Source organism: Sceloporus occidentalis, unplaced genomic scaffold (assembly GCF_023333645.1).
Source record: "Sceloporus occidentalis isolate IW3139 unplaced genomic scaffold, rSceOcc1.0.p SCAF_148, whole genome shotgun sequence".
NCBI lineage: Eukaryota > Metazoa > Chordata > Lepidosauria > Squamata > Phrynosomatidae > Sceloporus > Sceloporus occidentalis.
In genome coordinates this window covers 1,989,261-2,010,787 of record NW_028317128.1, presented here as the reverse complement: position 1 = coordinate 2,010,787, position 21,527 = coordinate 1,989,261, and the positions used below count along the sequence as shown (strand labels likewise).

At 49.0% G+C, this 21,527-nt stretch overlaps 1 protein-coding gene across 1 annotated transcript; it reads right to left on the bottom strand.

The window, feature by feature from the left end:
- Positions 1 to 11,979: 11,979 nt before the first annotated feature.
- Positions 11,980 to 20,785, bottom strand: LOC149280780 (V-set domain-containing T-cell activation inhibitor 1-like). Its single transcript, XM_089500146.1, has 5 exons — positions 20,754 to 20,785; positions 18,936 to 19,000; positions 17,640 to 17,984; positions 13,328 to 13,588; positions 11,980 to 12,197 (listed from the first exon to the last, which is right to left on the bottom strand). Exons 1-5 carry the CDS (start codon positions 20,783 to 20,785, stop codon positions 11,980 to 11,982), a joined length of 921 nt encoding a protein of 306 aa, XP_089356272.1.
- Positions 20,786 to 21,527: the final 742 nt, after the last annotated feature.

Sequence of the window (21,527 nt, the reverse complement as noted above, 5' to 3'; positions counted from 1 at the left end):
CATTTATCAAATATCCCAACCATCTGGAAAAGCTTTAACCGTAACGTCACGCGTTATACCATGAGTTATACCATGAGTGAGTTATACCATGAGTTATACCATGACTCATCACCGCCCCGGGCCAGCCCCCATATTAAGAATTTTATTTTAGAGTAGATCTAAAGGAAAAACAACTGTTGATCTAACAAATGGAATGATCTTTTGTTAAAATTCTTAATATCGGGGGCTGACCCAGGGGAGGTTGACTCATGTACCGGGCAGCGCAGTCAGTCTCATTGGTGGCCTTAGTCATAGTGCTATGATATATTTCACTGTATAATGTATAGATAAATCAGTGAGCCGGCCTCCTGTATAATGTATAGATAAATCAGTGACCGGCCCCCTGTATAATGTATAGATAAATCAGTGACCAGCCCCTGTATAATGTATAGATAAATCAGTGACCGGCCCCCTGTATAATGTATAGATAAATCAGTGACCAGCCCCTGTATAATGTATAGATAAATCAGTGACCGGCCCCTGTATAATGTATAGATAAATCAGCCAGCTGGCCCCTGTATAATGTATAGATAAATCAGCCAGCTGGCCCCTGTATAATGTATAGATAAATCAGTGACCGGCCCCTGTATAATGTATATATAAATCAGTGTATAATTGTACCTTAGAACTCTCCGGGTTTGACCCTGAGATTGCTGGGTAAAGCACTTGTTCTCCAGGTCAAGACCCGAATCCTCCAGGTCGCGGGAGCGGGGTCTTTACACGCCCGCTCCCCGCCCATTTTCCCTTTAAATGGGGGTGTTTCCCGCTGCTGTCAACGGGACATCCCACCGGTGTCATGGGGAACTCCCACCGACGTCATGGGACCGCCTACCGACGTCATGGGACCGCCTACCGACGTCATGGGACCACCTACCGACTTCAGTGGGCAGTCCTGGCCGCGTCCCGTGATGGATGAAGTTCCCGGGGATTCTCTCACGCGGGAACTGAAGCTTCAGATATCTCACGATGTAAGCGCGGCGGATCTGATGCCAGGACGGGGTCTGACGTTTCCTCCGCTGCTCCTTCCTCTGACTTCTGTCTAAAAGCTGAATATCAAAGAGAAAGACGCAATGTTACAAAATCATTAGGAACCTGATTCCACCTGAAGAAGAGACCTCTGAGGTCCCAAAACCTTATGTAACGTTATACCTTATTCCAAGTTGACTTCAGTAAATGTATGAAGTTCAGGCTTATTAGGTATTTTTTGCTTAAAATGATGTTTAACCCCTTCAGTCCCCTTAGGAGGTACCGGTACGTGCATAAAACCTGTGGCAAGAAGCCCATTAGGAAGTACAGATACGTCGAGACATCCCCCTGCCGCTACACGAGAGATCAGACTGTCTATCGAGACTGTCGGCAGGGATAGTGTGTAACTGTGCACACCGCGAGCACGGTACACTGTCATTATTATTTATTGTTTTATATAGCGCTATCATATTCCGTAGCGCTGTATAATGGGTAGACAGGAGATAACAGGTAGTGTATAACATAACAATTTGATTTACAGGTGAGGGGGGTCCTGCTCAAAGAGCTGACAATCTAGAGAAGGTTTTAGTATAGGATTTTCATCTATTATCACCAATAATTATGTTTTTATAATTATAATTTTTTTATGCTTCTATTATTTTCAGTGAAATCCCTACTTCTGAACAGAATGATGTATAATTTTTGCGGGCTTGAAGGGGTTAACGGCTAGGTTACCATAGCCATTTGCTGCTTGTCTAAAGGGTTACTAGAGGAATGGAGTTGCAATAAGAGCCATAAGAGTAAAGCCTTCATTGGCTAACCGAACTGCTTTAGATTGCCAGCTTTCCAGATCACATAAGTCCCCTTTTAAGTAATCACAAAAGGTTGCAATAAGGGGTTAATGCGAGAGTTTACCGATAGAATGAAAACCTGACCCGATAGCATTAGAAATAAAGAAAATGACCTGAAAACAAAGACGTGAATTTTAGTATAAAAGATAAAATCTTATTAAAAATATAAATATTAAGTAAAATAAAAATCTCGTGAATAATCCCCATCTCTGTGAGAATAACATCCCAACAAACCATTTACCCGGCAACAGATGACAGCCTCCCTCTGGGGTTTCTGATTGGTTTCAGACTCAACCTGGTGATTTCCGAGAAATTACTTACCGTAAATTTCGTTTCCCAGTTTTTTTTAACCCCTTAAGCACCGGGCTGGTTTTTTTTGTGCTCCTTCCGTGACCGAGGCAGTTTTAACGATAAAATCTTTTACTCGTCTACAAAAGTTGATGAAAAAAAACCCGATTCTAATGTCTGTCCTGAGTTTAGAAATGTTTTTATGGGGTTTTTTGCTTATTGTCCTTATTAATCTATCTTTGAAGCCGTCCAATTCAATTAACCCCCACCAAACCATATAGCTTTTTAAACAAGACCCATTTGGTATATGAAATGCTAGTATTTTAACTCTTTGCATGCCATTATTTTTGAGTGGATACAGCACTCATTTGAGCACTTGCTCATAAAAATGCACTTTTAATTTTTTTTTTATTTTTGGACTTTCTTTTACATTTTGTTGGTACTGGATGGTTCCCCTGATGACAACATCACTTTATTTTATTAACTATTTGATTTTTTTCCCCCATTTTTATTTTTTTGTTTTTTGCGAATCACGTTGTGGTTAGTGAGCTGGGCTCCATTGACTTGCCTGGTTGAACACGGAGTTCTCAGGAGGGTCTGGAGGGAAACTTGTTTATTTTTTAATGAGCGCCGCCATCTTGCGAGAGACAAAATCTATCCCTGTGTTCTCTCCAGCGCAGTCACAGGGCACCCTGGGGTGGATTTTTGGTGGCCTGTGCCAGACAGAACTAGCGCTAGAGAGATGAAGCGGGGCTTTGGTGCTGTAGCTGACCGAAATCTAGCTGATGCAGCGCATGTACCATCCTGACAAGGACAGTGAGTGATTATAGCCGCCCGCCCCGACAGAACTCATGTTGAGGGAAAACAAAGAACCCTTTATTGTGGAAACACACAGCCTTATATCCAAACTCATCAGATGAGGGAATAATCACCACAAATACCCCACCCAGACAGCAATGCCCACATAACTTTAAATCATTGTTTTCGGGGTGATCCCAAGGGAGCAGCGGCAATCCCGGGGTATCTATAGATAGTCCGCGGTCCCTAGATGATTAGGTTCAAAAAGCGACTTGATACGTGGAGCGGACCCGGAGCGGCAGCCGTTTGAAGGTTCCCCGGGACAGTCCATAACCACGGCTGCTAAAGCCCGGGCAACAAAAAGTGCTTAAAAACGGGATCCCTGCCTCCCCCATCTAATTGATATATATATATTACACACAGTATCTCACAAAAGCCTAGTCACTTTTGTTGCCGAGGTGTTAGACATTAATGGCTGTGTGTTGGGTTATATTTGAGGGGTTAATGGCTGTGTGTTGAGTTATATTTGAGGGGTTAATGGCTGTGTGTTGAGTTATATTTGAGGGGTTAATCGCTGTGTGTTGAGTTATATTTGAGGGGTTAATGGCTGTGTGTTGGGGTATATTTGAGGGGTTAATGGCTGTGTGTTGAGATATATTTGAGGGGTTAATGGCTGTGTGTTGAGATATATTTGAGGGGTTAATGGCTGTGTGTTGAGTTATATTTGAGGGGTTAATGGCTGTGTGTTTAGTTATATTTGAGGGGTTAATTTCTGTGTGTGTTGAGCTATATTTGAAGGGTTAATGGCTGTGTTGGGGTATATTTGAGGGGTTAATGGCTGTGTGTTGGGTTATATTTGAGGGGTTAATGGCTGTGTGTTGGGTTATATTGAGGGGTTAATGGCTGTGTGTTGGGTTATATTGAGGGGTTAATGGCTGTGTGTTGGGGTATATTGAGGGGTTAATGGCTGTGTGTTGAGGTATATTGAGGGGTTAATGGCTGTGTGTTGGGGTATATTTGAGGGGCAGTAAAGTTACTTTGTTATACAGGCTGTACACTCGCTGTGTTACATTGTAGCAGAGATCATTTCTTCAGTGTTATCACATGAGAGATATCACATATTTACAACAACGTGAGGGGCGGACTGACTTTGTCAGTTACTGTATATGCCAGGGGCATCCGAGATATTTAGGGTAAAAAAGTCCAGAGGGCGCTCCTGCCGATCCAACAAACAGTTCCAGGGAATTCCGGCAGAGACCCGGTCAGGTAACGGGGTGTTGGGAAAGAAGAACAAACTGGTCCGGGTGACACGCGAGGGGATTATAATCCCTGATAGAGAGGATGGGAGAGAGACATTTAATTCCATAAAGGGGTTAATAAAAGACAGGAGGGAATTTATTCCAAAGGAGGAGAAAAATTACAACAAGAGACCGGAATCTAACACTAGAGGGTCGGAGGCTGAGATGGGCCGGAAGGGGAGTTTTATTTTACTGAGAGGGTGGTAGATAAGTGGAACAGCCTCCCAGCAGAAGTTAGTACAGTAAGGAAGTGTAAACATGTGTGGGGCAGGCACAAGACTATCTTGACAAGATCAGGGACCACATAAAGTTTGAGGTTTGTACAGCAGGAAGAGTGAGCAGACTAGATGAGCCGAGTGCGTCTTATCTGCCGACAAATTTTGTTTCTTTGTTTCTAACTTTGACCTTAAAACCAACGTTAATAACGTTACCAAGATCCGGTAAAAACAGCCCGTCCCAATGACGGATTGGATGTGAAACCCACGGCAAGCGAAAAAATACGCTTCTTCCGGTACGGACAAAAAATCCCACAAAATCGTCCCTTGCATGTCCTCTCCTTTTATCCAAAAAAATACAAAAACAGGGAGGCAGCCGATATGTCAGAAGAAAGCGAACGCTATAAATTCTATTTACCGTCACGGATATCTAGTATCTATTCCGGGGATCCGTCACACTGTATGGCCATATATTGCTTAACCCTTCGCCGTGCTGGGTAATTTTGGAGAGTCCTTATTCTAACACGGCTGTATCGCTTACCGTGGAGCTAAAGCAGTGGGATTGTGGAGCATTTAACCCACTAAGAGTTGGATTCGTCTCCGTAAACCCCAATCACAGAATCATGCAGACCCAGCTTTGCTACATCAATGGAAGCCCCGATTCTGTGGCCCAGACGTTCTCCGACAGGCTGCTAAAGGGGATGGAGAGGAAGATAAAGGGAACTGAACAAGAGGAGGAAAACAAGGTTCCTGCGAGGTAGAAATGTTGGGAGTGGGAGATAGAAGATGGGGGTCGTAGGCGGACGATTGCCTATTGCCTCGAAACTTTGACAAGTCCTGGTCACTTATGGACCTCTGAGCTGCCCCAAAGTTCGTCTTGGATGCTCTTCTCAGCAGAAATGTGGCTTCTGATAGCCCAGCGGCCGGTGGCCTCCCGCGCGCAGGGTTTGGTACCCCTGTTATGTTAGAAGCACATTGTTCTTCCTCTCAGAATTTGTGAAGATGTTGCCACCGCTTTCCCTGGATGTGGCGCTGACCACGCCGCCCTGACGCCTACAGGCAGACACAATCTTTATGGTTTTTGGGTTTTAACTAAGTTGTCGCCGGAGCAAAAACCACAGATCCCGGCTGCAGATGGACTTCTTATTAACTTCTCGATGGCTGCAAAAATTATAGAGTCCAGGAATTGAGCGGTGAACTCGGCTCCCGGGTTTATCTACAGAAACATGGTGATTTTCACTGGGTTTATTCTCGCCTTTCTGAGCTCTCTGCCGGCAGGTAGGTGAATGCAGGTGATACTGTTGCAGGAATCTAACACTAGAGGGTCAGAGGCGGAGATGGAATGGAAGGAAGTTTTACTTTACTGAGAGGGTGGTAGATAAATGGAACAGCCTCCTAGCAGAAGTGGTAGAGGGTAATAGAGTGGGGGTATTAAAGATGCATGGGATAGACATACGGCTCCTGAATCTAAGACGAGACCAACGACTGATTAAGGTTTGAGTCTTTACAGCAGGAGAAACGGGCGACTAGACAGGGGCCGGATGGGGCCGATCTACTGGTGGGTTCTATGTTTTTACTAGGTTCTTATTCTAGAACTCAATGTATCCTGTCTTACAAAACTACTTACAGTTACAGTAATTTCTTAGAATGCCCCGGGAGGTGCCGAGGATGAGGTCTGTCAGGGTTTTGCCAGGGCTTTGGATATTAAGCCAAACACTAGGTTACTGTATAAATTACAACGTGTAGGAATGGGGCAAATATCTGTACTGGGATAGAATGGAACATCCTCCAGGAATGGGGATTAGAAACGTGGAGGCAATTAATTATAGCATTTAGGTGATGTTGGTCCAGGGGAAACTGATTGGAGCCTAGAAGGATTTCTTTTATCTTTGAGTCGTTACTGGATAAACATCTGCATTTTGGGGTGTTCTCTTATCATGTGTTAACATACACAGGTACTTGAAGGGGTTGAGCTTGATGGATATTTGGGTCTATTCACTAAGAAGTTGAGTTAAGGGCACATGCGCTGCCTGCTAACACTCACGTGATTTGCTTGAGAGAGCATTCAAGTCCACAGGAGATTACATTTTGTGAGTTCCTAGCAAGGGTATACAAGTTCAAGGAGACCTTGCATGTCCTCACATAAAATCCGTCCATCCTTACCATGTGGAAAAAAGGGGGCAGTGAAGTCCATCCAAGCGCCCTTTGCCTGCCACAAGGGCAGACAGGGAAAATCATTCTGCAACTTTTTGGTACTAAAATCTTTGGGGGAAATAAAATTCCTCTTCTCAAACCTTTTCTTCATGACTAACGTGCTCCATTCGTATGCTTAATTTCCATAATGTCCCTATTAAGAATAGGGGCCCAGACTTTACTACATATTCGTGGGGGGGGTCTTATACAGGGAAAATTATATCTTCCTCTCGTGAGTCGAGACCTCTCTTTATATAGGACAACGTCTTACTGGACCTGGCAGCAGCTTCCCTGATATTAAAAAATACCGTAGTAAGATCTCTAAGTCTCAAGAAATCCGGGTAATCGCTGCCAACTGCAGGAAGCTTTGTATATCTCGCTGTAGGGAGTCTCTCGGTTGAAGCTTAATGAGTAGAACCTGATCGACATCCAACATGTATACCTGGACCTTTAGTTAGTGGGATAAAGGGAGTCAGGTGAGATGCATTGGTGTGCGTTCATCCAGCAGTTACTGCCCCGCTGCGGGGATTATTAACCCCGGTGTCTGCTCCTTTCAGGGGTGGCAGCGGTAAAAGTCTCGCAGAGCCCTCCATTCCTTTATCTTGAGAAGGATGAGAAGGCCAGCATGACCTGCACCATGGAAGGAGGAGACACCTCCTGGATATGGATCTATAGGTGGACGCTAAACGGCTCCTCGGTGATAAATACCAAGACCAGAGTGATGATCCCTTTCGCCTTCGAGCCCAGCAGCCTCCACATCTGGGCTGTGACTCCGTCAGATAGCGGGCTGTACGTATGCTCTGTCAGGGTGTTTTACCCTCAGTCCCGGCTGTACTCGGGGAGCGGGACCTGGCTGCAGGTTACAGGTGAGTCTCGCGAACCGAGGGGGGTTATTAGTGGCTAAAGACACGAGTGTTTTAGGAAGACTCCCAAAGCAGGGAGTCTCACGATATTCCTGTCTGCCGCTCCTCGCGTTTACGTTATCTGCATCTAAACTCTCAGAAAAACTAATCTATGACGGTCTAACTCACTTTCTGTCCTCAAACTCCCTGCAATCCGGTCTCCGCTGACAGCACTCGACTGAAACCTCTCACCAAGGTCACCAACGACCTTCTATCTGCTAGAAACAGCGGCCACCACTCTATCCTAATCTTACCCGACCCCAATGCTGCCTTCTGCACGGTCCACCCCCCCCTACAGACTGTCAGACCGTGACCCTGCTCTCTCCTGGATTAACTCTTATCTTTCCAACAGATCCTTCTCTGTGTCTTTTGCTGCCAGGGACTCCTCCTCGATGCCTCTGTCTGTCGGAGTCTCAGGTTCTGTCCTGGGTCCTCTACTGTTCTCCATCTATACTTCCTCACTTGGAAAACTCATCGACAGCTTTGGATTCAAATATCACCTCTACACTGACGACACAAATCTCTCTCTCCACCCCCAATCTCTCTGCCAATCACCTCCTCCCACGCCGCCTACAGGACTTCTCTCTGGCAGCACCAACCCTCTGGAACTCTCTCCCCCGCGCTGTCCGACTCTCACCAACTCTACCCTCCTTCAAACGCTCTTCAGGGAAGCCTACAACTGACATAAACATCAAAACTCTCTCACCCACTTACAACCCTTATCTCGCCCTACATTAACGTCCTTCACTACCACACAGTCCTCACCTCCTGCTTCTCACCCCTTACCCACCTAGAATGTAAGTTCCTGCAGGCACACGGCCCTCCATTCCTCTGTACGTCAATTGCTGTATTGTACTTGTCGTTATCTGTAACATTTTCATCTTTGTACAGCGCTGCGGAATCTGTCAGCGCTTTATAAATAAAGTATAATAATAATAATAATAATCTGCAGACCTGGAGCCCCCGTTGCTGTCAGTCATGTGATATTTTGGGTGACTTTCCCGGCTCAAACACCGCACTGAGCTGATGCTTTATGGCAATGCTAATGAAGTCCGTTCCTCTATAGACTTTCAGTAGTCAGAAAGTCCTGCCGGGTGATTTAGACTGAGCCATTCTATTGTTCCCCACAGGCAGTATGATAAGGAGTCGGGGGGGTTAGTAGATCGGGGGTCAGATAACAGAGCGAGAAACATACAAATGGCTGAAATGCAGCTGCCTGAAAACGTTATATTATGGGTCAAAATTGGTTGGTTTTAAAAATAAAAGAAAAAAAAGTCCAATATTTTTGGAAACATACAGTATCGTTGTCTGAAAATAGTAATATTTTTTGTGGGCGATGCTGGGTGTGAGTCTGTATCTCAGTATTGTGGCAGTCACCTCGACTTAGTCCTCCCCTAAAATGTAGCTTATAATGGTTCCTGTAACATGGTGGCAGACGTGGGGTTAATTGCGGCAGGTCTTATGAATTCCTGTAATAAGGAGATGATTTTGTTTCCCAAGCGGCTCCGACAATGGCTCTCAGAATGGAAATTCTGGAAAAGCATCATCTCCTGATCTGTGAGGCTGAAAGCTTTTACCCTCAGGGGTTAAATATCTCGTGGAGCTTGTCGGGGATCCAGATACGGGAGAAGCTCACAGAGAACGAGGACGGCACGTACAGCAAGAGGTCCAGCCTGGAGGTGGCTGAAGAGGTATGGAGCACGGCGCACCGAGGCGTGACCTGCCGCATACAACACGTCACGCTTCCAGAGCCCTTCACTAGCGTTCTGCGCCCCCCGCCGAACCGGAACACACCGGGTAAGAGAGGGCCCAAAACTAAGTGTGTGTGTTCGCGGTATCTGCGGGACTCATTAACCCCTTCATGACTGGCGGCTTCCCACCATAGTACCCAAACCTTTTTTTTTTTTTTGTAGAGCATGTACATGTATGGTGTTAGAGCATGTGTGTCTGGTGTTAATGCATGTTGTTAGCATGTGGCCCTGCTCTGATACGACAATGGTTCCTTTTAAACATACTGGTGTATACGTCAACTTTTTGAACACGCGCGGTAGCGTTCTTATTCAAGTCACCGAAGTGTCAGCCAATCACGTGTATGGTAACAAATTGTCATTGTCTAGGTAGCGTATGTGTGATTGGCTGCTGCTACCCCCACATTAATTTAATTGGAAGCTCAACCCCTTTGCCTTGAATGGGAGTTGTGTGAGATGTGTACCGAGGTATGCTCCCTACTTCCAGTGGAGGCGGCTAGGGGCGGAGTTACACGAGAGAAAAAATGGCAAATAAATAAAAATGTATTTAATATGGAACAAGGACTCCTTTAATAATATTCTTCCAATCCCCCCGCAGCCCCCGGGGCGTCTCTGTACCGGCAGCTGTTCCCGGTGAGAGTTCTGTTGGCTCTGATCCTCATGCTGAGTCCGTGTATCTGCAGTCTGTACATTCGCTGCGCCATGTAACGGTGAGTACCCCAGGAGAGGTGGTCTCAGGATAAGTAAAGCTCCGCATCTCCATCCGCGAGGCCGCGCGCTATTTTTTTCTGCTCGTGTGGCGCGCGGCCTGGCATATCGGCCCAATTTCAGGGTGAGATCGGGGGAGTATGTGGTGGTGTCCGTAAGCGGCCCACCAGCCGTTAGCGCAGTGTGCCAGATGGCCAGTAAGGGCCTGAAAGGGAGCGGCGCAACCTCTTTCTCTTAGTTTTACTTCATCTCCTTTATTTGCCTCTGAGTTTAATGTCAAGTTAATTTAGCCAACATATCCTGTGCCACGGAGAGGGTAGTTGATAAGTGGAGCAGCTTCCCAGCAGAAGTGGTAGAGGGTAATACAGTGAGGGTATTAAACACGCATGGGATAGACATACGGCTCCTGACTCTAAGACGAGACCAATGATTAAGGTTTGAGTCTTTACAGCAGGAGAAACGAGCGACTAGATGAGGGCCGGATGGGGCCGATCTGCTGTTTTCTATGGCTGTGTATCTAGTGCTCCTGGTACGGGGCCGTTTTCGCATCTCTTTTATATGTTTGGTTAGTCTGACAGCTTCCGGTAAATATATTTATTTCGATGGTTTCTTCCTCCCAGGCTGGATATCGCGTTCCCGTCCATCCGTGCGTCTCGGGGGCAGCCCATACCGGGGATCTCGCTGGATTCTGGGTCTATAGACCAATCTTCTGGGACTCCTATGTCATTCCGGAGCTGGAGTGGTTCATCAGAAACTGCTGGGGTTACCCTGAGACTACGATATATAAATATATATATAATGTATTCCCTGTCCTGAGCACTCATTCCCTGCTTGGATATGGAAGTTACTGCAGCTTCACGGCACTCGCCGGTGACGTCGGACTGATATTATTATCGGCCCCCTCTGAGTTTATTTCATCTGTAACACCTCTCTACTAACAAAGATCCGGGACCGTAAGAGATTCATCAGCCTTCTCTTCTCCTTTCTTTCTTCTTTCCTTCCCCTTCTCTTCGCCTTTCTTTCTTCTTCCCAGTTGGGCTTCTCTGTCTCCCTCTAGTGACCAATTTTGATATTACAAGTAGAGATAACACGATATTAATCTCGTCTCCCAAACCCAGCTCCGTCCCCGTATGGAGGGGGTTCTTGGATATGGACAGGGCTCTCGGATTTTACTTTACCTCGTGTTCTCGTTCCATGACCCTGGGAGCTTTACCTACGAGGAAGACCCACCTGCTACCTCCCAAGGCTACCTCTGGCCAATGGTCCCATCGCACAATTTACGTCTCACGACGGAGCTCGGGTGCTCCGGGGTTGGCCCTCAGGACACTCAAGACTTGTAGAAGCCCGGGGATCCTAGAATGAGTGGTGTGGCCCCGTCGCTCCAGGCGTAAGTTAGAGACCTCCGATGTCCCATGACCTTCCAGTGTGCTTACAGGTGGCCGGAGAAGGATGGCGGTGAAGATGGTCCTCAGATAGCACCGTGGGGGTACCAGGAAGAGACAGACCAGAGCAGAAAGACCTATAAGAGATCGCTGGGGTCCCTAAAGTGATGGGAGTTGTTGAAGTCATTCCCCCCGCCCCAAGTGGTGGAACAGTGTACGCTAAGTAGATATGACCCCCTGCCACCACTTGTTACCCCCGTCCCTGCCATACATTAGGGGGCTTACTTCCAGATCTCTCCTCTCGCGTTACCTGTGCAGCCCCCCCCCCCCCCCCGTATGGTGACCCGGGAAGTCCAAATTCCAGGAAATTATTTACACTCTGCTTTAAAATCATGATCACTTTATTGTATTATGTGAAGTTCGGAGGAAATAAATTAATGGTATGAATATTTTTTACCCCCTTCATATCTGCGAGGTTCCCGGGAACCAGGGAGGAGTCCCGTGAACAGGCTGCGTTTATCCACAATGATGTCACAACGATGTCACGGTCCGCGTCTGTTCCTTTCATGACCACGTGTAATAAGTCCGAAGTCAGGATGGCGGCTCAGCCGGTTCCACACGGCGACCACCATCTCGGATCTCCAGACGGGGCAAAGACACAACCGTAACCGCCAGACAGGTGCCTTCAATCAGAGCACCGCTAGGCATAGAATCCCGAATGACCACATTCCTCACCTGCCCCTCTGGCGATATCCCTGCCTGGGGTGGCTTACAAGATGGTATCATGATGGGGGGGGGCAGGAAATGAGCTGTATGTAAGAAATGCCCCTGTGGTAAGTACAGGAGCTGAAGTTATTTGGGTGGAATCGGTAGAGAACCCCTAGGCATGAGTGCCCCTAGGGAGGGTCGGAGGGTGGGATCAGCACAGGACCCATAGGTATGAGTGTCCCAGGGCTGGGTTAGGGGGTGGTAACTGGTACAGAGTCTCTATGATTGGGCGAAAAAGAGGGTATAGAAGCTGTAGGTAAAAAATGCCTAGGGGCTGACAGATTGGGAACACGCAATGCACGGACGTCTCTCTGATTGCCCGTCTGAAAGCGGCACGGATTATAAAACTCAGAATTTACGCCCTGTTATGATGGCCGCGTCAGCTCATCTTTAACCCTTTGTTGCCAGAAGGTTTAGCAGTGGCCCTTCCCTGCCCCAGCCTGTAGCGGAGGAGCCAGCATATTAGGAACATGTGTCATGGCGCCCTCTGCTGGCCAGAACACTCGCAGCATCGTTCCTGCAGTGAACCGATCTCTGGTTCAGGGGCAAGAAGGCAAAATTCTTATCGCCATTGTTTTAATTGGAAAGCGGGGCAGATAGCTGGGGTCCCTGAGCTATATTCAGTATATGTTATAGTAATAATATATAGGTCCTAAAATACTGAGATTAGAAAACCATTGCCCCAGGGGCCCTGAGTAGCGCCACCTCTTACCACCCCGGACCAGTTGGCCAGCAGAGAGCTCTTCAGCAGCTGGGGCTTTGTATGATATCATATCCCTGATCAGCGGATGATTTAGCCATTTATCCCCAGCTGGCCCTTCGGAGGGCCGTCTAAGAGGAGTCTGGTTCTCCAGCGCACTTAATGAACTCCTGGCCCAAGCAGGGAGAGCAAGCAGAGTAAAAATAACGGCGGGGAGATGGCGGCCGCTGACGCTATGACTTCTAGTCGGGTCTGTGTCATGACTCCGGAGTCTGCGGGAAATAAATAACTAAATAAATAAAAAACATTATTAAAAAAAAACACCAACCACATGGTGCCGCGAGCCCCCGCCGCGTACCCCCAACTCTACCGGCAATTAGCGGGGTTCGCTTTTATTACGCGGTTTTAGTGTCACCAAACTTGCGTCTCTCGGGTGGAACTCCCCCGCGGAAGGTACGGCCCATCACCCACCTGTCCAGATGGCGTCCCCCTCGGCTCGGGCCAGCTCGTTCTCGATCACACAGGTGTACTGCGCGCCCGGCTGGACTCCGGGGAGGTTGGAGGAAACCCCCACCATGTTGTTGAACGAAGTCGTGTAATTGGGGGGCGAAACGTTGACCAAGGAGATTTTGGACGAATTAAACCACGTGACGGACGGCTTCGGGTACCAGCTGGGGGACCGGCAGCGCAGGGTGTCTGGGGCAACGCCAGTCACTTCCAGAGCGCTGTATCCTGCGGCAGGAACATGTATAGTAATACACAGTATATACCAACACAATGACCTCCTCTGATCATCAAACCACAGTGCTGTATACAGTAATATAACCCCCCCAGCGCTGTATATAGTAATATAACCCCCAGCGCTGTATACAGTAATATAACCTCCAGCGCTGTATACAGTAATATAACCCCCAGCGCTGTATACAGTAATATAACCCCCCGTGCTGTATACAGTAATATAACCCCCCCGCACTGTATACAGTAATATAACCTCCAGCGCTGTATACAGTAATATAACCCCCAGCGCTGTATACAGTAATCTAACCCCCCAGCACTGTATACAGTAATATAACCCCCAGCGCTGTATACAGTAATATAACCCCCCGCGCTGTATACAGTAATATAACCCCCCAGCGCTGTATACAGTAATATAACCCCCCGCGCTGTATACAGTAATATAACCCCACTGTCGTCAGTCATGTGATATTTGGGGTGACTGAGCTGATGCTTCATGGCAATAGTAATAACATTCGCTCATCCCTAGACAATTATCATTAGTCAGAGTGTCCAGCTGGGTGATTAAGCCTGAGCCATTCTATAGTTTCCCACAGACAGTATGATGGGTAATCAGGGTGTTTAGTAGAAGGGGGGGATTTAAATCGTCCGTATTCATAAAAAACAACTTTGGTCTTTAAACCGAAAACAGTTTTTTTAGTAATGAGAAGCGAGGGTCGGAGTTCCTGTTTATCTCCCGGTGTCAGAAACACAACCAGAGAGAACACATTTTCTTATTTTCATTCAAGGTCAGGGATGTGGATTTTGTGGGTCCAGAGAGGGCTTCCTGCTGTGAAAAGAGTACTCCAGAAAACGTGTAGTGTATGGTGTTACTGGATGTTGCGAGAGAGTGCGTGGGAGCGTATGGTATTAGTGTGCGTGCGTGGGAGCGTATGGTATTAGTGTGCGCGCGTGGGAGCGTATGGTATTAGTGTGCGCGCGTGGGAGCGTATGGTATTAGTGCGCGCGCGTGGGAGCGTATGGTATTAGTGCGCGCTTGTGGGAGCGTATGGTATTAGTGCGCGCGCGTGGGAGCTTATGGTATTAGTGCGCGCGCGTGGGAGCGTATGGTATTAGTGCGCGCGCGTGGGAGCGTATGGTATTAGTGCGCGCGTGTGGGAGCGTATATTATTAGTGTGCGCGCGTGGGAGTGTATGGTGTTGGTGTGCGTGCGTGGGAGCGTATGGTGTTGGTGTGCGCGTGGGAGCTTATGGTGTTGGTGTGGAACGGTAGGAACGGAGAGAGCACAGGGGCCGGAGTCGGACAATGATATTAAGACGTACGGCACGGACGGACACCCACGTTAACCGACCCGGATGTCCAACTATGAGGAAGATCGAGAAAAAGAAGCCAAACCCAAAAATCTCATTCATGTGAGGGAGGCGACTTCACCGCCCCAAGGCGACTCTCTACAGTATGAGAAGTGACAAGGTGTGCCGGCGCGTTATCAGGACTGGTCAGACAGTGACGGGTCTGTATGTAATGTAGGGGATGTGACTGCGTTATCGGGACTGGTCAGACAGGGGCGGGTCTGTATGTAATGTAGGGGATGTGACTGCGTTATCAGGACTGGTCAGACAGCGGCGGGTCTGTATGTAATGTAAGGGATGTGACTGCATTATCAGGACTGGTCAGACAGTAGCGGGTCTGTATGTAATGTAGGGGATGTGACTGCGTTATCGGGACTGGTCAGACAGCGGCGGGTCTGTATGTAATGTAGGGGATGTGACTGCGTTATCAGGACTGGTCAGACAGCGGCGGGTCTGTATGTGATGTAGGGGATGTGACTGCGTTATCAGGACTGGTCAGACAGTGGCGGGTCTGTATGTAATGTAGGGGATGTGACCGCGTTATCAGGACTGGTCAGACAGTGACGGGTCTGTATGTAATGTAGGGGATGTGACTGCGTTATCAGGACTGGTCAGACAGCGGCGGGTCTGTATGTAATGTAAGGGATGTGACTGCATTATCAGGACTGGTCAGACAGCAGCGGGTCTGTATGTAATGTAGGGGATGTGACTGCGTTATCGGGACTGGTCAGACAGCGGCGGGTCTGTATGTAATGTAGGGGATGTGACCGCGTTATCAGGACTGGTCAGACAGCGGCGGGTCTGTATGTAATGTAGGGGATGTGACTGCGTTATCGGGATTGGTCAGACAGCGGCGGGTCTGTATGTAATGTGGGGGATGTGACTGAGTTATCAGGACTGGTCAGACAGCGGCGGGTCTGTATGTAATGTAAGGGATGTGACTGCATTATCAGGACTGGTCAGACAGCGGTGGGTCTGTATGTAATGTAGGGGATGTGACTGCGTTATCAGGACTGGTCAGACAGCGGCGGGTCTGTATGTGATGTAGGGGATGTGACTGCGTTATCAGGACTGGTCAGACAGTGGCGGGTCTGTATGTAATGTAGGGGATGTGACCGCGTTATCAGGACTGGTCAGACAGCGGCGGGTCTGTATGTAATGTAGGGGATGTGACTGCGTTATCGGGATTGGTCAGACAGTGGCGGGTCTGTATGTAATGTAGGGGATGTGACCGCGTTATCAGGACTGGTCAGACAGCGGCGGGTCTGTATGTAATGTAGGGGATGTGACTGCGTTATCGGGATTGGTCAGACAGCGGCGGGTCTGTATGTAATGTGGGGGATGTGACTGAGTTATCAGGACTGGTCAGACAGCGGCGGGTCTGTATGTAATGTAAGGGATGTGACTGCATTATCAGGACTGGTCAGACAGCGGTGGGTCTGTATGTAATGTAGGGGATGTGACTGCGTTATCAGGACTGGTCAGAGAGTGGCGGGTCTGTATGTGATGTAGGGGATGTGACTGCGTTATCAGGACTGGTCAGACAGTGGCGGGTCTGTATGTAATGTAGGGGATGTGACTGCGTTATCAGGAAGGGGCCCAAAGTGTGCAAAGAAAATGTCCGTCCCCCCCCCCCCCGCACCATTACACCCCCACCAGCCTGACCCGCTGATACGCTGCAGGACGGATCCCGGCTTTCATGTTGTTGACCCGGCCACCTGAATGTCGCAGCCGGAGTGGAGACTCCTCAGACCCAGCAGCGTTCTCCGGTCTTCGGTTGTCCGGTTTTGGTGATTCTGTGGGAATCGTAGCCTCGGTTTCCGGTTCTCAGCTGACAGGAGCGGCACCCGGTGGGGTCTTCTGCTGCTGGAGTCCATGGGCTTCGAGGTGTCGTGGGTTCAGAGAGGGGATTCTGCAGACCTTGGGTGTAACGAGGGGTTAATTGAGTTACTGTCGCCTTTCCGTCATCTGGAACCAGTCTGCCCGTTCTCTCCTCCGACCTCTGACCCCAACGAGGAATTCCCGTCACACAGCCCCCGCTCACTGGAGATTTTCTTTTTTTCAGATCGTTCTCTGTAAACCCTAAAGATGTTTGGGTGAAAATCCCAGCAAATCGGGGTATTAGTGTGCGCACGTGGGAGCTTATGGTGTTGGTGTGTGTTTGTGTGAGTGTGTGAGTGTATGATGTAAGTGTGTTTTACTGTATGGTGTTAGTGTGAGTGTTTGTCCGTATGTACATTAGTGTATGGATATGGTGTTAGCGTGAGTGTGTGTCCGTGTATGGATATGGTGTTAGCGTGAGTGTTAGTGGAGGGTAGGAGAGGAGGGAGGTAGTGTGCATGTAAGTGTTAGAGTGCGTTTAATTGTTATTAGGTTTCACTTCCAGGGGATGGAGGGGAAGAAATTCTGCTCCAGGCGCAACGACCCCTCGGCGACCCCCGTGTTGATGAATTAGAGGCTGGCAGCCGGATACAGAAGCCGCCGGGCGCGCACCTGCCTGACTACAGCAAATATTTTATGAAACGTGCACATCCGGGTCGGTTAACGTGGGTGTCCGTCCGTGCCGTACGTCTTGATATCATTGTCCCACTCCGGCCCCTGTGCTCTCGCCTTTATCTACCATGGCCCTTGTATTCGCCCACCTTCCCCGTGGACCATAGGCTCACTCACCGCCCACTAGGGCCCCTGAGCTCACTCACCTCCCACCTTCAGGGTGAGCATGCCCTCGCCCTTGCCGTTGGAGTTGGAGATGACGCACTTGTATTCTCCCGCGTCAGACAGCTGCAGTTTGGTGAGTTTGAGGGAAGCGTTTCCCGCCATCAGCTGGCCGGGGAAGAGGGCCGCACGGCCCCTGAAGGCCGCGTTCTGATCGGACAGAGCCGCCGCCCCCTTCTCGTACTTATACACCGGCCCGCTGACGCCCGTCTTCTCCCACTGGATGTCTGTGCTCTGCTTGGCATCGGGAGGGAAGCTGCAGCTTAAAATTCCGGCGTCCCCGATCAGCCCCACGGAGCCGTGAGTCGTCACGGTGGCCGAATCTTTACCTGCAAAAAGGGGCAACAAAGACGGGGGGTGAGGAACTGCAAACACTACCCAACTTATCAAGATATAACGTGAAGCGCTCGGCCGTTTACCGCTCCCGGGGGCCCGAAAGGACAGGAGATGATTGGGTCTCCGCGTCGCCTGAGGCTGCAGCTTCCCCCGAAAATCCTTAAATTCACAAATTGTTCATTCATTCGCTTCAGATTTCTCCGGATTTGGGGCATTTTAGGGTTTTTAGGTAAATTGCGCGCAGTCCTGGCCGGAGCGGTGGAGGCCGACCCCGCGCCCCGGTTACATAACGCGGACAGACCTGCTGTTCGGGGCGTTTGTGACAGGGCCAGGCTAGCTGGCTCATGTGTCATATGAAGTTTAGCCGGGTCACGGAGCACTTTTGTGTCCGGTTCTGTATACTGTGACCCGGTAATATATTATATTGTGTTTATTGTGTAACCGGCCCAGAGACTGATGTGGATTCAGCCCCAGCCTTCAAAGAGACGATCCTATAATCTGGCTGGGGCTCTTAATCAGCCAACACAGCCCTGTCTGCCCAGACGGCACCCGCACTACAGGGGGGATAACACAGGTGGGGGAACCCATTGTATTCTGTAATCCCCTCACCTGATACATCCCCTGTATACTGATGGGATTTGTGATGGGATGTGAGTGATGGGATTGGGGGTTGGGTTCGGTACACATTGCATTGAGATTGTAGATAAGTTCTGTGTGTTTGTAATAAAGAGAGTTCTTCTTGGTTTACTACGAATGGTGGTCTGGATGATCCGTGGATAGCTGAGTGCGATCCGTATGAGGGACTGACTGGTGATTCCTCAGCCCTCAAACAGGGGACCCAGCCTTGGGTACGGTGACCCTGTAACAGCGTTATAAGAGAATTCACCGATCTGGGCTGGATCAGCTTTGTGGGAGTTGGATGGCTAATGATCTCTCGCACGTACCTGCCACTCCAATGCCGATAATCAGACCTATGGCCGCCAGCAGCAATATGATGATGGCGATCATACTGACAAAAAGGAGACACAACAGAGTTAATGAGTAGTACTTACAGAGCGCCTGTTAGCAGCTGCAGGGATTGGTAATCATTTGTCCTAAAAACTCATCACAGAAAAATCACAATAAATCAATAAATTCTGGTGGTTCTCGGGGGCCGATTTCCGTCGGCCCCTGCAGTCAGTAACAACTCGAACCTTAATCAGTCGTTGGTCTTGTCTTAGATTAAGGAGCCGTATGTCTATCCCATGCATGTTTAATCCCCTCACTGTATTACCCTCTACCACTTCTGCTGGGAGGCTGTTCCACGTATCTATTACCCTCCCAGTGAAGTAAAAGTTAACCGTTAGTGGAAAAGGTTTATCAGCCGCCCGGTTGCCGCTGCGATGGGTTGTTTATTGCGCGGCGTGGATGTTGTGTTTGGTTGCCACGCACCGCCTGCTCTTTATAACTCTCGGAATGCAGCATTTAGTATAAGAAACCAGCGATTCCGGTTTCCGTGGTTTCTGTTTGTTTTGCGACGTTTTTCAGATCATTTCTCTCATTTTCCAATATTTTCTGAAATAAAAAGTTACTTTAAATAAAATTTAGATCTTCAAAAATGAAGACTTTTTACTGATTTATACATCGGGGCAGCCGAACGCGCGGGGCAGGAATATCCGGCTCCTCCATCCATCAGCGAGTCGCAGACCCACCCCAGGGGCCCCTTAACCCTTACACTGCCTGACCCCAGGGGCCCTTTAACCCTTACACTGCCTGAGATGTAAGAAACGCTGAAATGAGATACAATCTACCAGCCCCTCCACCCAGGTAACTCACGCACACATTTCTACACAATTTTACATGTAGCGTACACTTACACACACAAACACACGCACATACTCACTAACACACACTTACACTCTACACACATACTAAACACTTATACTAACACATACACATCCATGCTCACACATATGTATAGGTACGCATCCATGCCGACACACACACTCACTTGTTCAGTGGGGGTGCTTGTGGGTATTATATGGATTTGATGGAGGCAGAAATAATACCCCCTCAGTGTGCTCGGCACCACCCCGGGGCTGTTATTCTGTCGCATGGACGGAAGGAGCGTCCCTGCTGTATCAGAAGGAGCGTGGTCAGCGCAGACGCATTCCCCCCGCTGCAAGGAGCCCAAGCTTCTCCTGCACAATGTATATCCGTACCGAGTGCACGCGAACGCAGGGAGGTTTATTAAAAGGAGGAGAAAACACTAGACCGGAATCTGACACTAGAGCGTCAGAGACTGAGATGGAATGGAAGGAAGTTTTACTTTACTGAGAGGGTAGTAGATAAGTGGAACAGCCTCCCAGCAGAGGTGGTAGAGGGTAATACAGTGAGGGTATTAAACATGCATGGGATAGGGATACAGCTCCTGAATCTAAGACCAACGACTGATTAAGGTTTGAGTCTTTACAGCAGGAGAAATGGGCTACTAGACGGGGGCCGGATGGGGGCCGATCTGCTGGTGGGTTCCAGGTTTTTGTACAAAACCAACTGCAGCCCAAAACTTTGATCTAGGAGGTAATACTGGGATCTGGCAGGTAACACGGTTTCCAAAAGTATAGTTTTCTCCCCCGGAGCTCACAGCACATCCGTGATCAGTATTTCTGGCACACTGGGACGAGTACATGCTAAGGGCCACGCGTGTGCATTACATGGCTGCATCATAACAAGGGGAATACACGGCTTCTGTTCACCCTCTAGGCGAACACCGTCCCACTTACATTCGGAAGATCACTTGGCCAATGGTCGCCATGCTGCGCGTCGGACCCGATCTCCTCGGAGGACACCGGTGCAGGACTCAGAGAGCGCTTTGCTCAGAGCAATAAATGTCCAACTATGAGGAAGATCGAGAAAAAGAAGCCAAACCCAAAAATCTCATTCATGTGAGGGAGGCGACTTCACCGCCCTGGGGCGACTCTGTACAGTATGAGAAGTGACAAGGTGTGCCGGCGCGTTATCAGGACTGGTCAGAGAGTGGCGGGTCTGTATGTGATGTAGGGGATGTGACTGCGTTATCAGGACTGGTCAGAGAGTGGCGGGTCTGTATGTGATGTAGGGGATGTGACTGCGTTATCAGGACTGGTCAGACAGCGGCGGGTCTGTATGTAATGTAGGGAATGTGACTGCGTTATCAGGAATTGGCCCAAAGTGTGCAAAGAAAATGTCCCCCCCCCCCCCCGCACCATTACACCCCCACCAGCCTGACCCGCTGATACGCGGCAGGACGGATCCCGGCTTTCATGTTGTTGACCCGGCCACCTGAATGTCGCAGCCGGAGTGGAGACTCCTCAGACCCAGCAGCGTTCTCCGGTTGTCCGGTTTTGGTGATTCTGTGGGAATCGTAGCCTCGGTTTCCGGTTCTCAGCTGACAGGAGCGGCACCCGGTGGGGTCTTCTGCTGCTGGAGTCCATCAGCTTCGAGGTGTTGTGGGTTCAGAGAGGGGACCTTGGGTGTAACAAGGGGTTAATTGAGTTACTGTCGCCTTTCTGTTATCT

Coding starts and splice junctions, on each gene's coding strand:
- LOC149280780 (XM_089500146.1), bottom strand. CDS start 20,785: ATGGCGACCATTGGCCAAGTGATCTTCCGAAT. Junction 19,001..20,753: donor GGCCAAGTGATCTTCCGAAT/GTAAGTGGGACG, acceptor CCTTTTTGTCAG/TATGATCGCCATCATCATAT. Junction 12,198..13,327: donor GGGGGACGCCATCTGGACAG/GTGGGTGATGGG, acceptor TCTTACATACAG/CTCATTTCCTGCCCCCCCCC.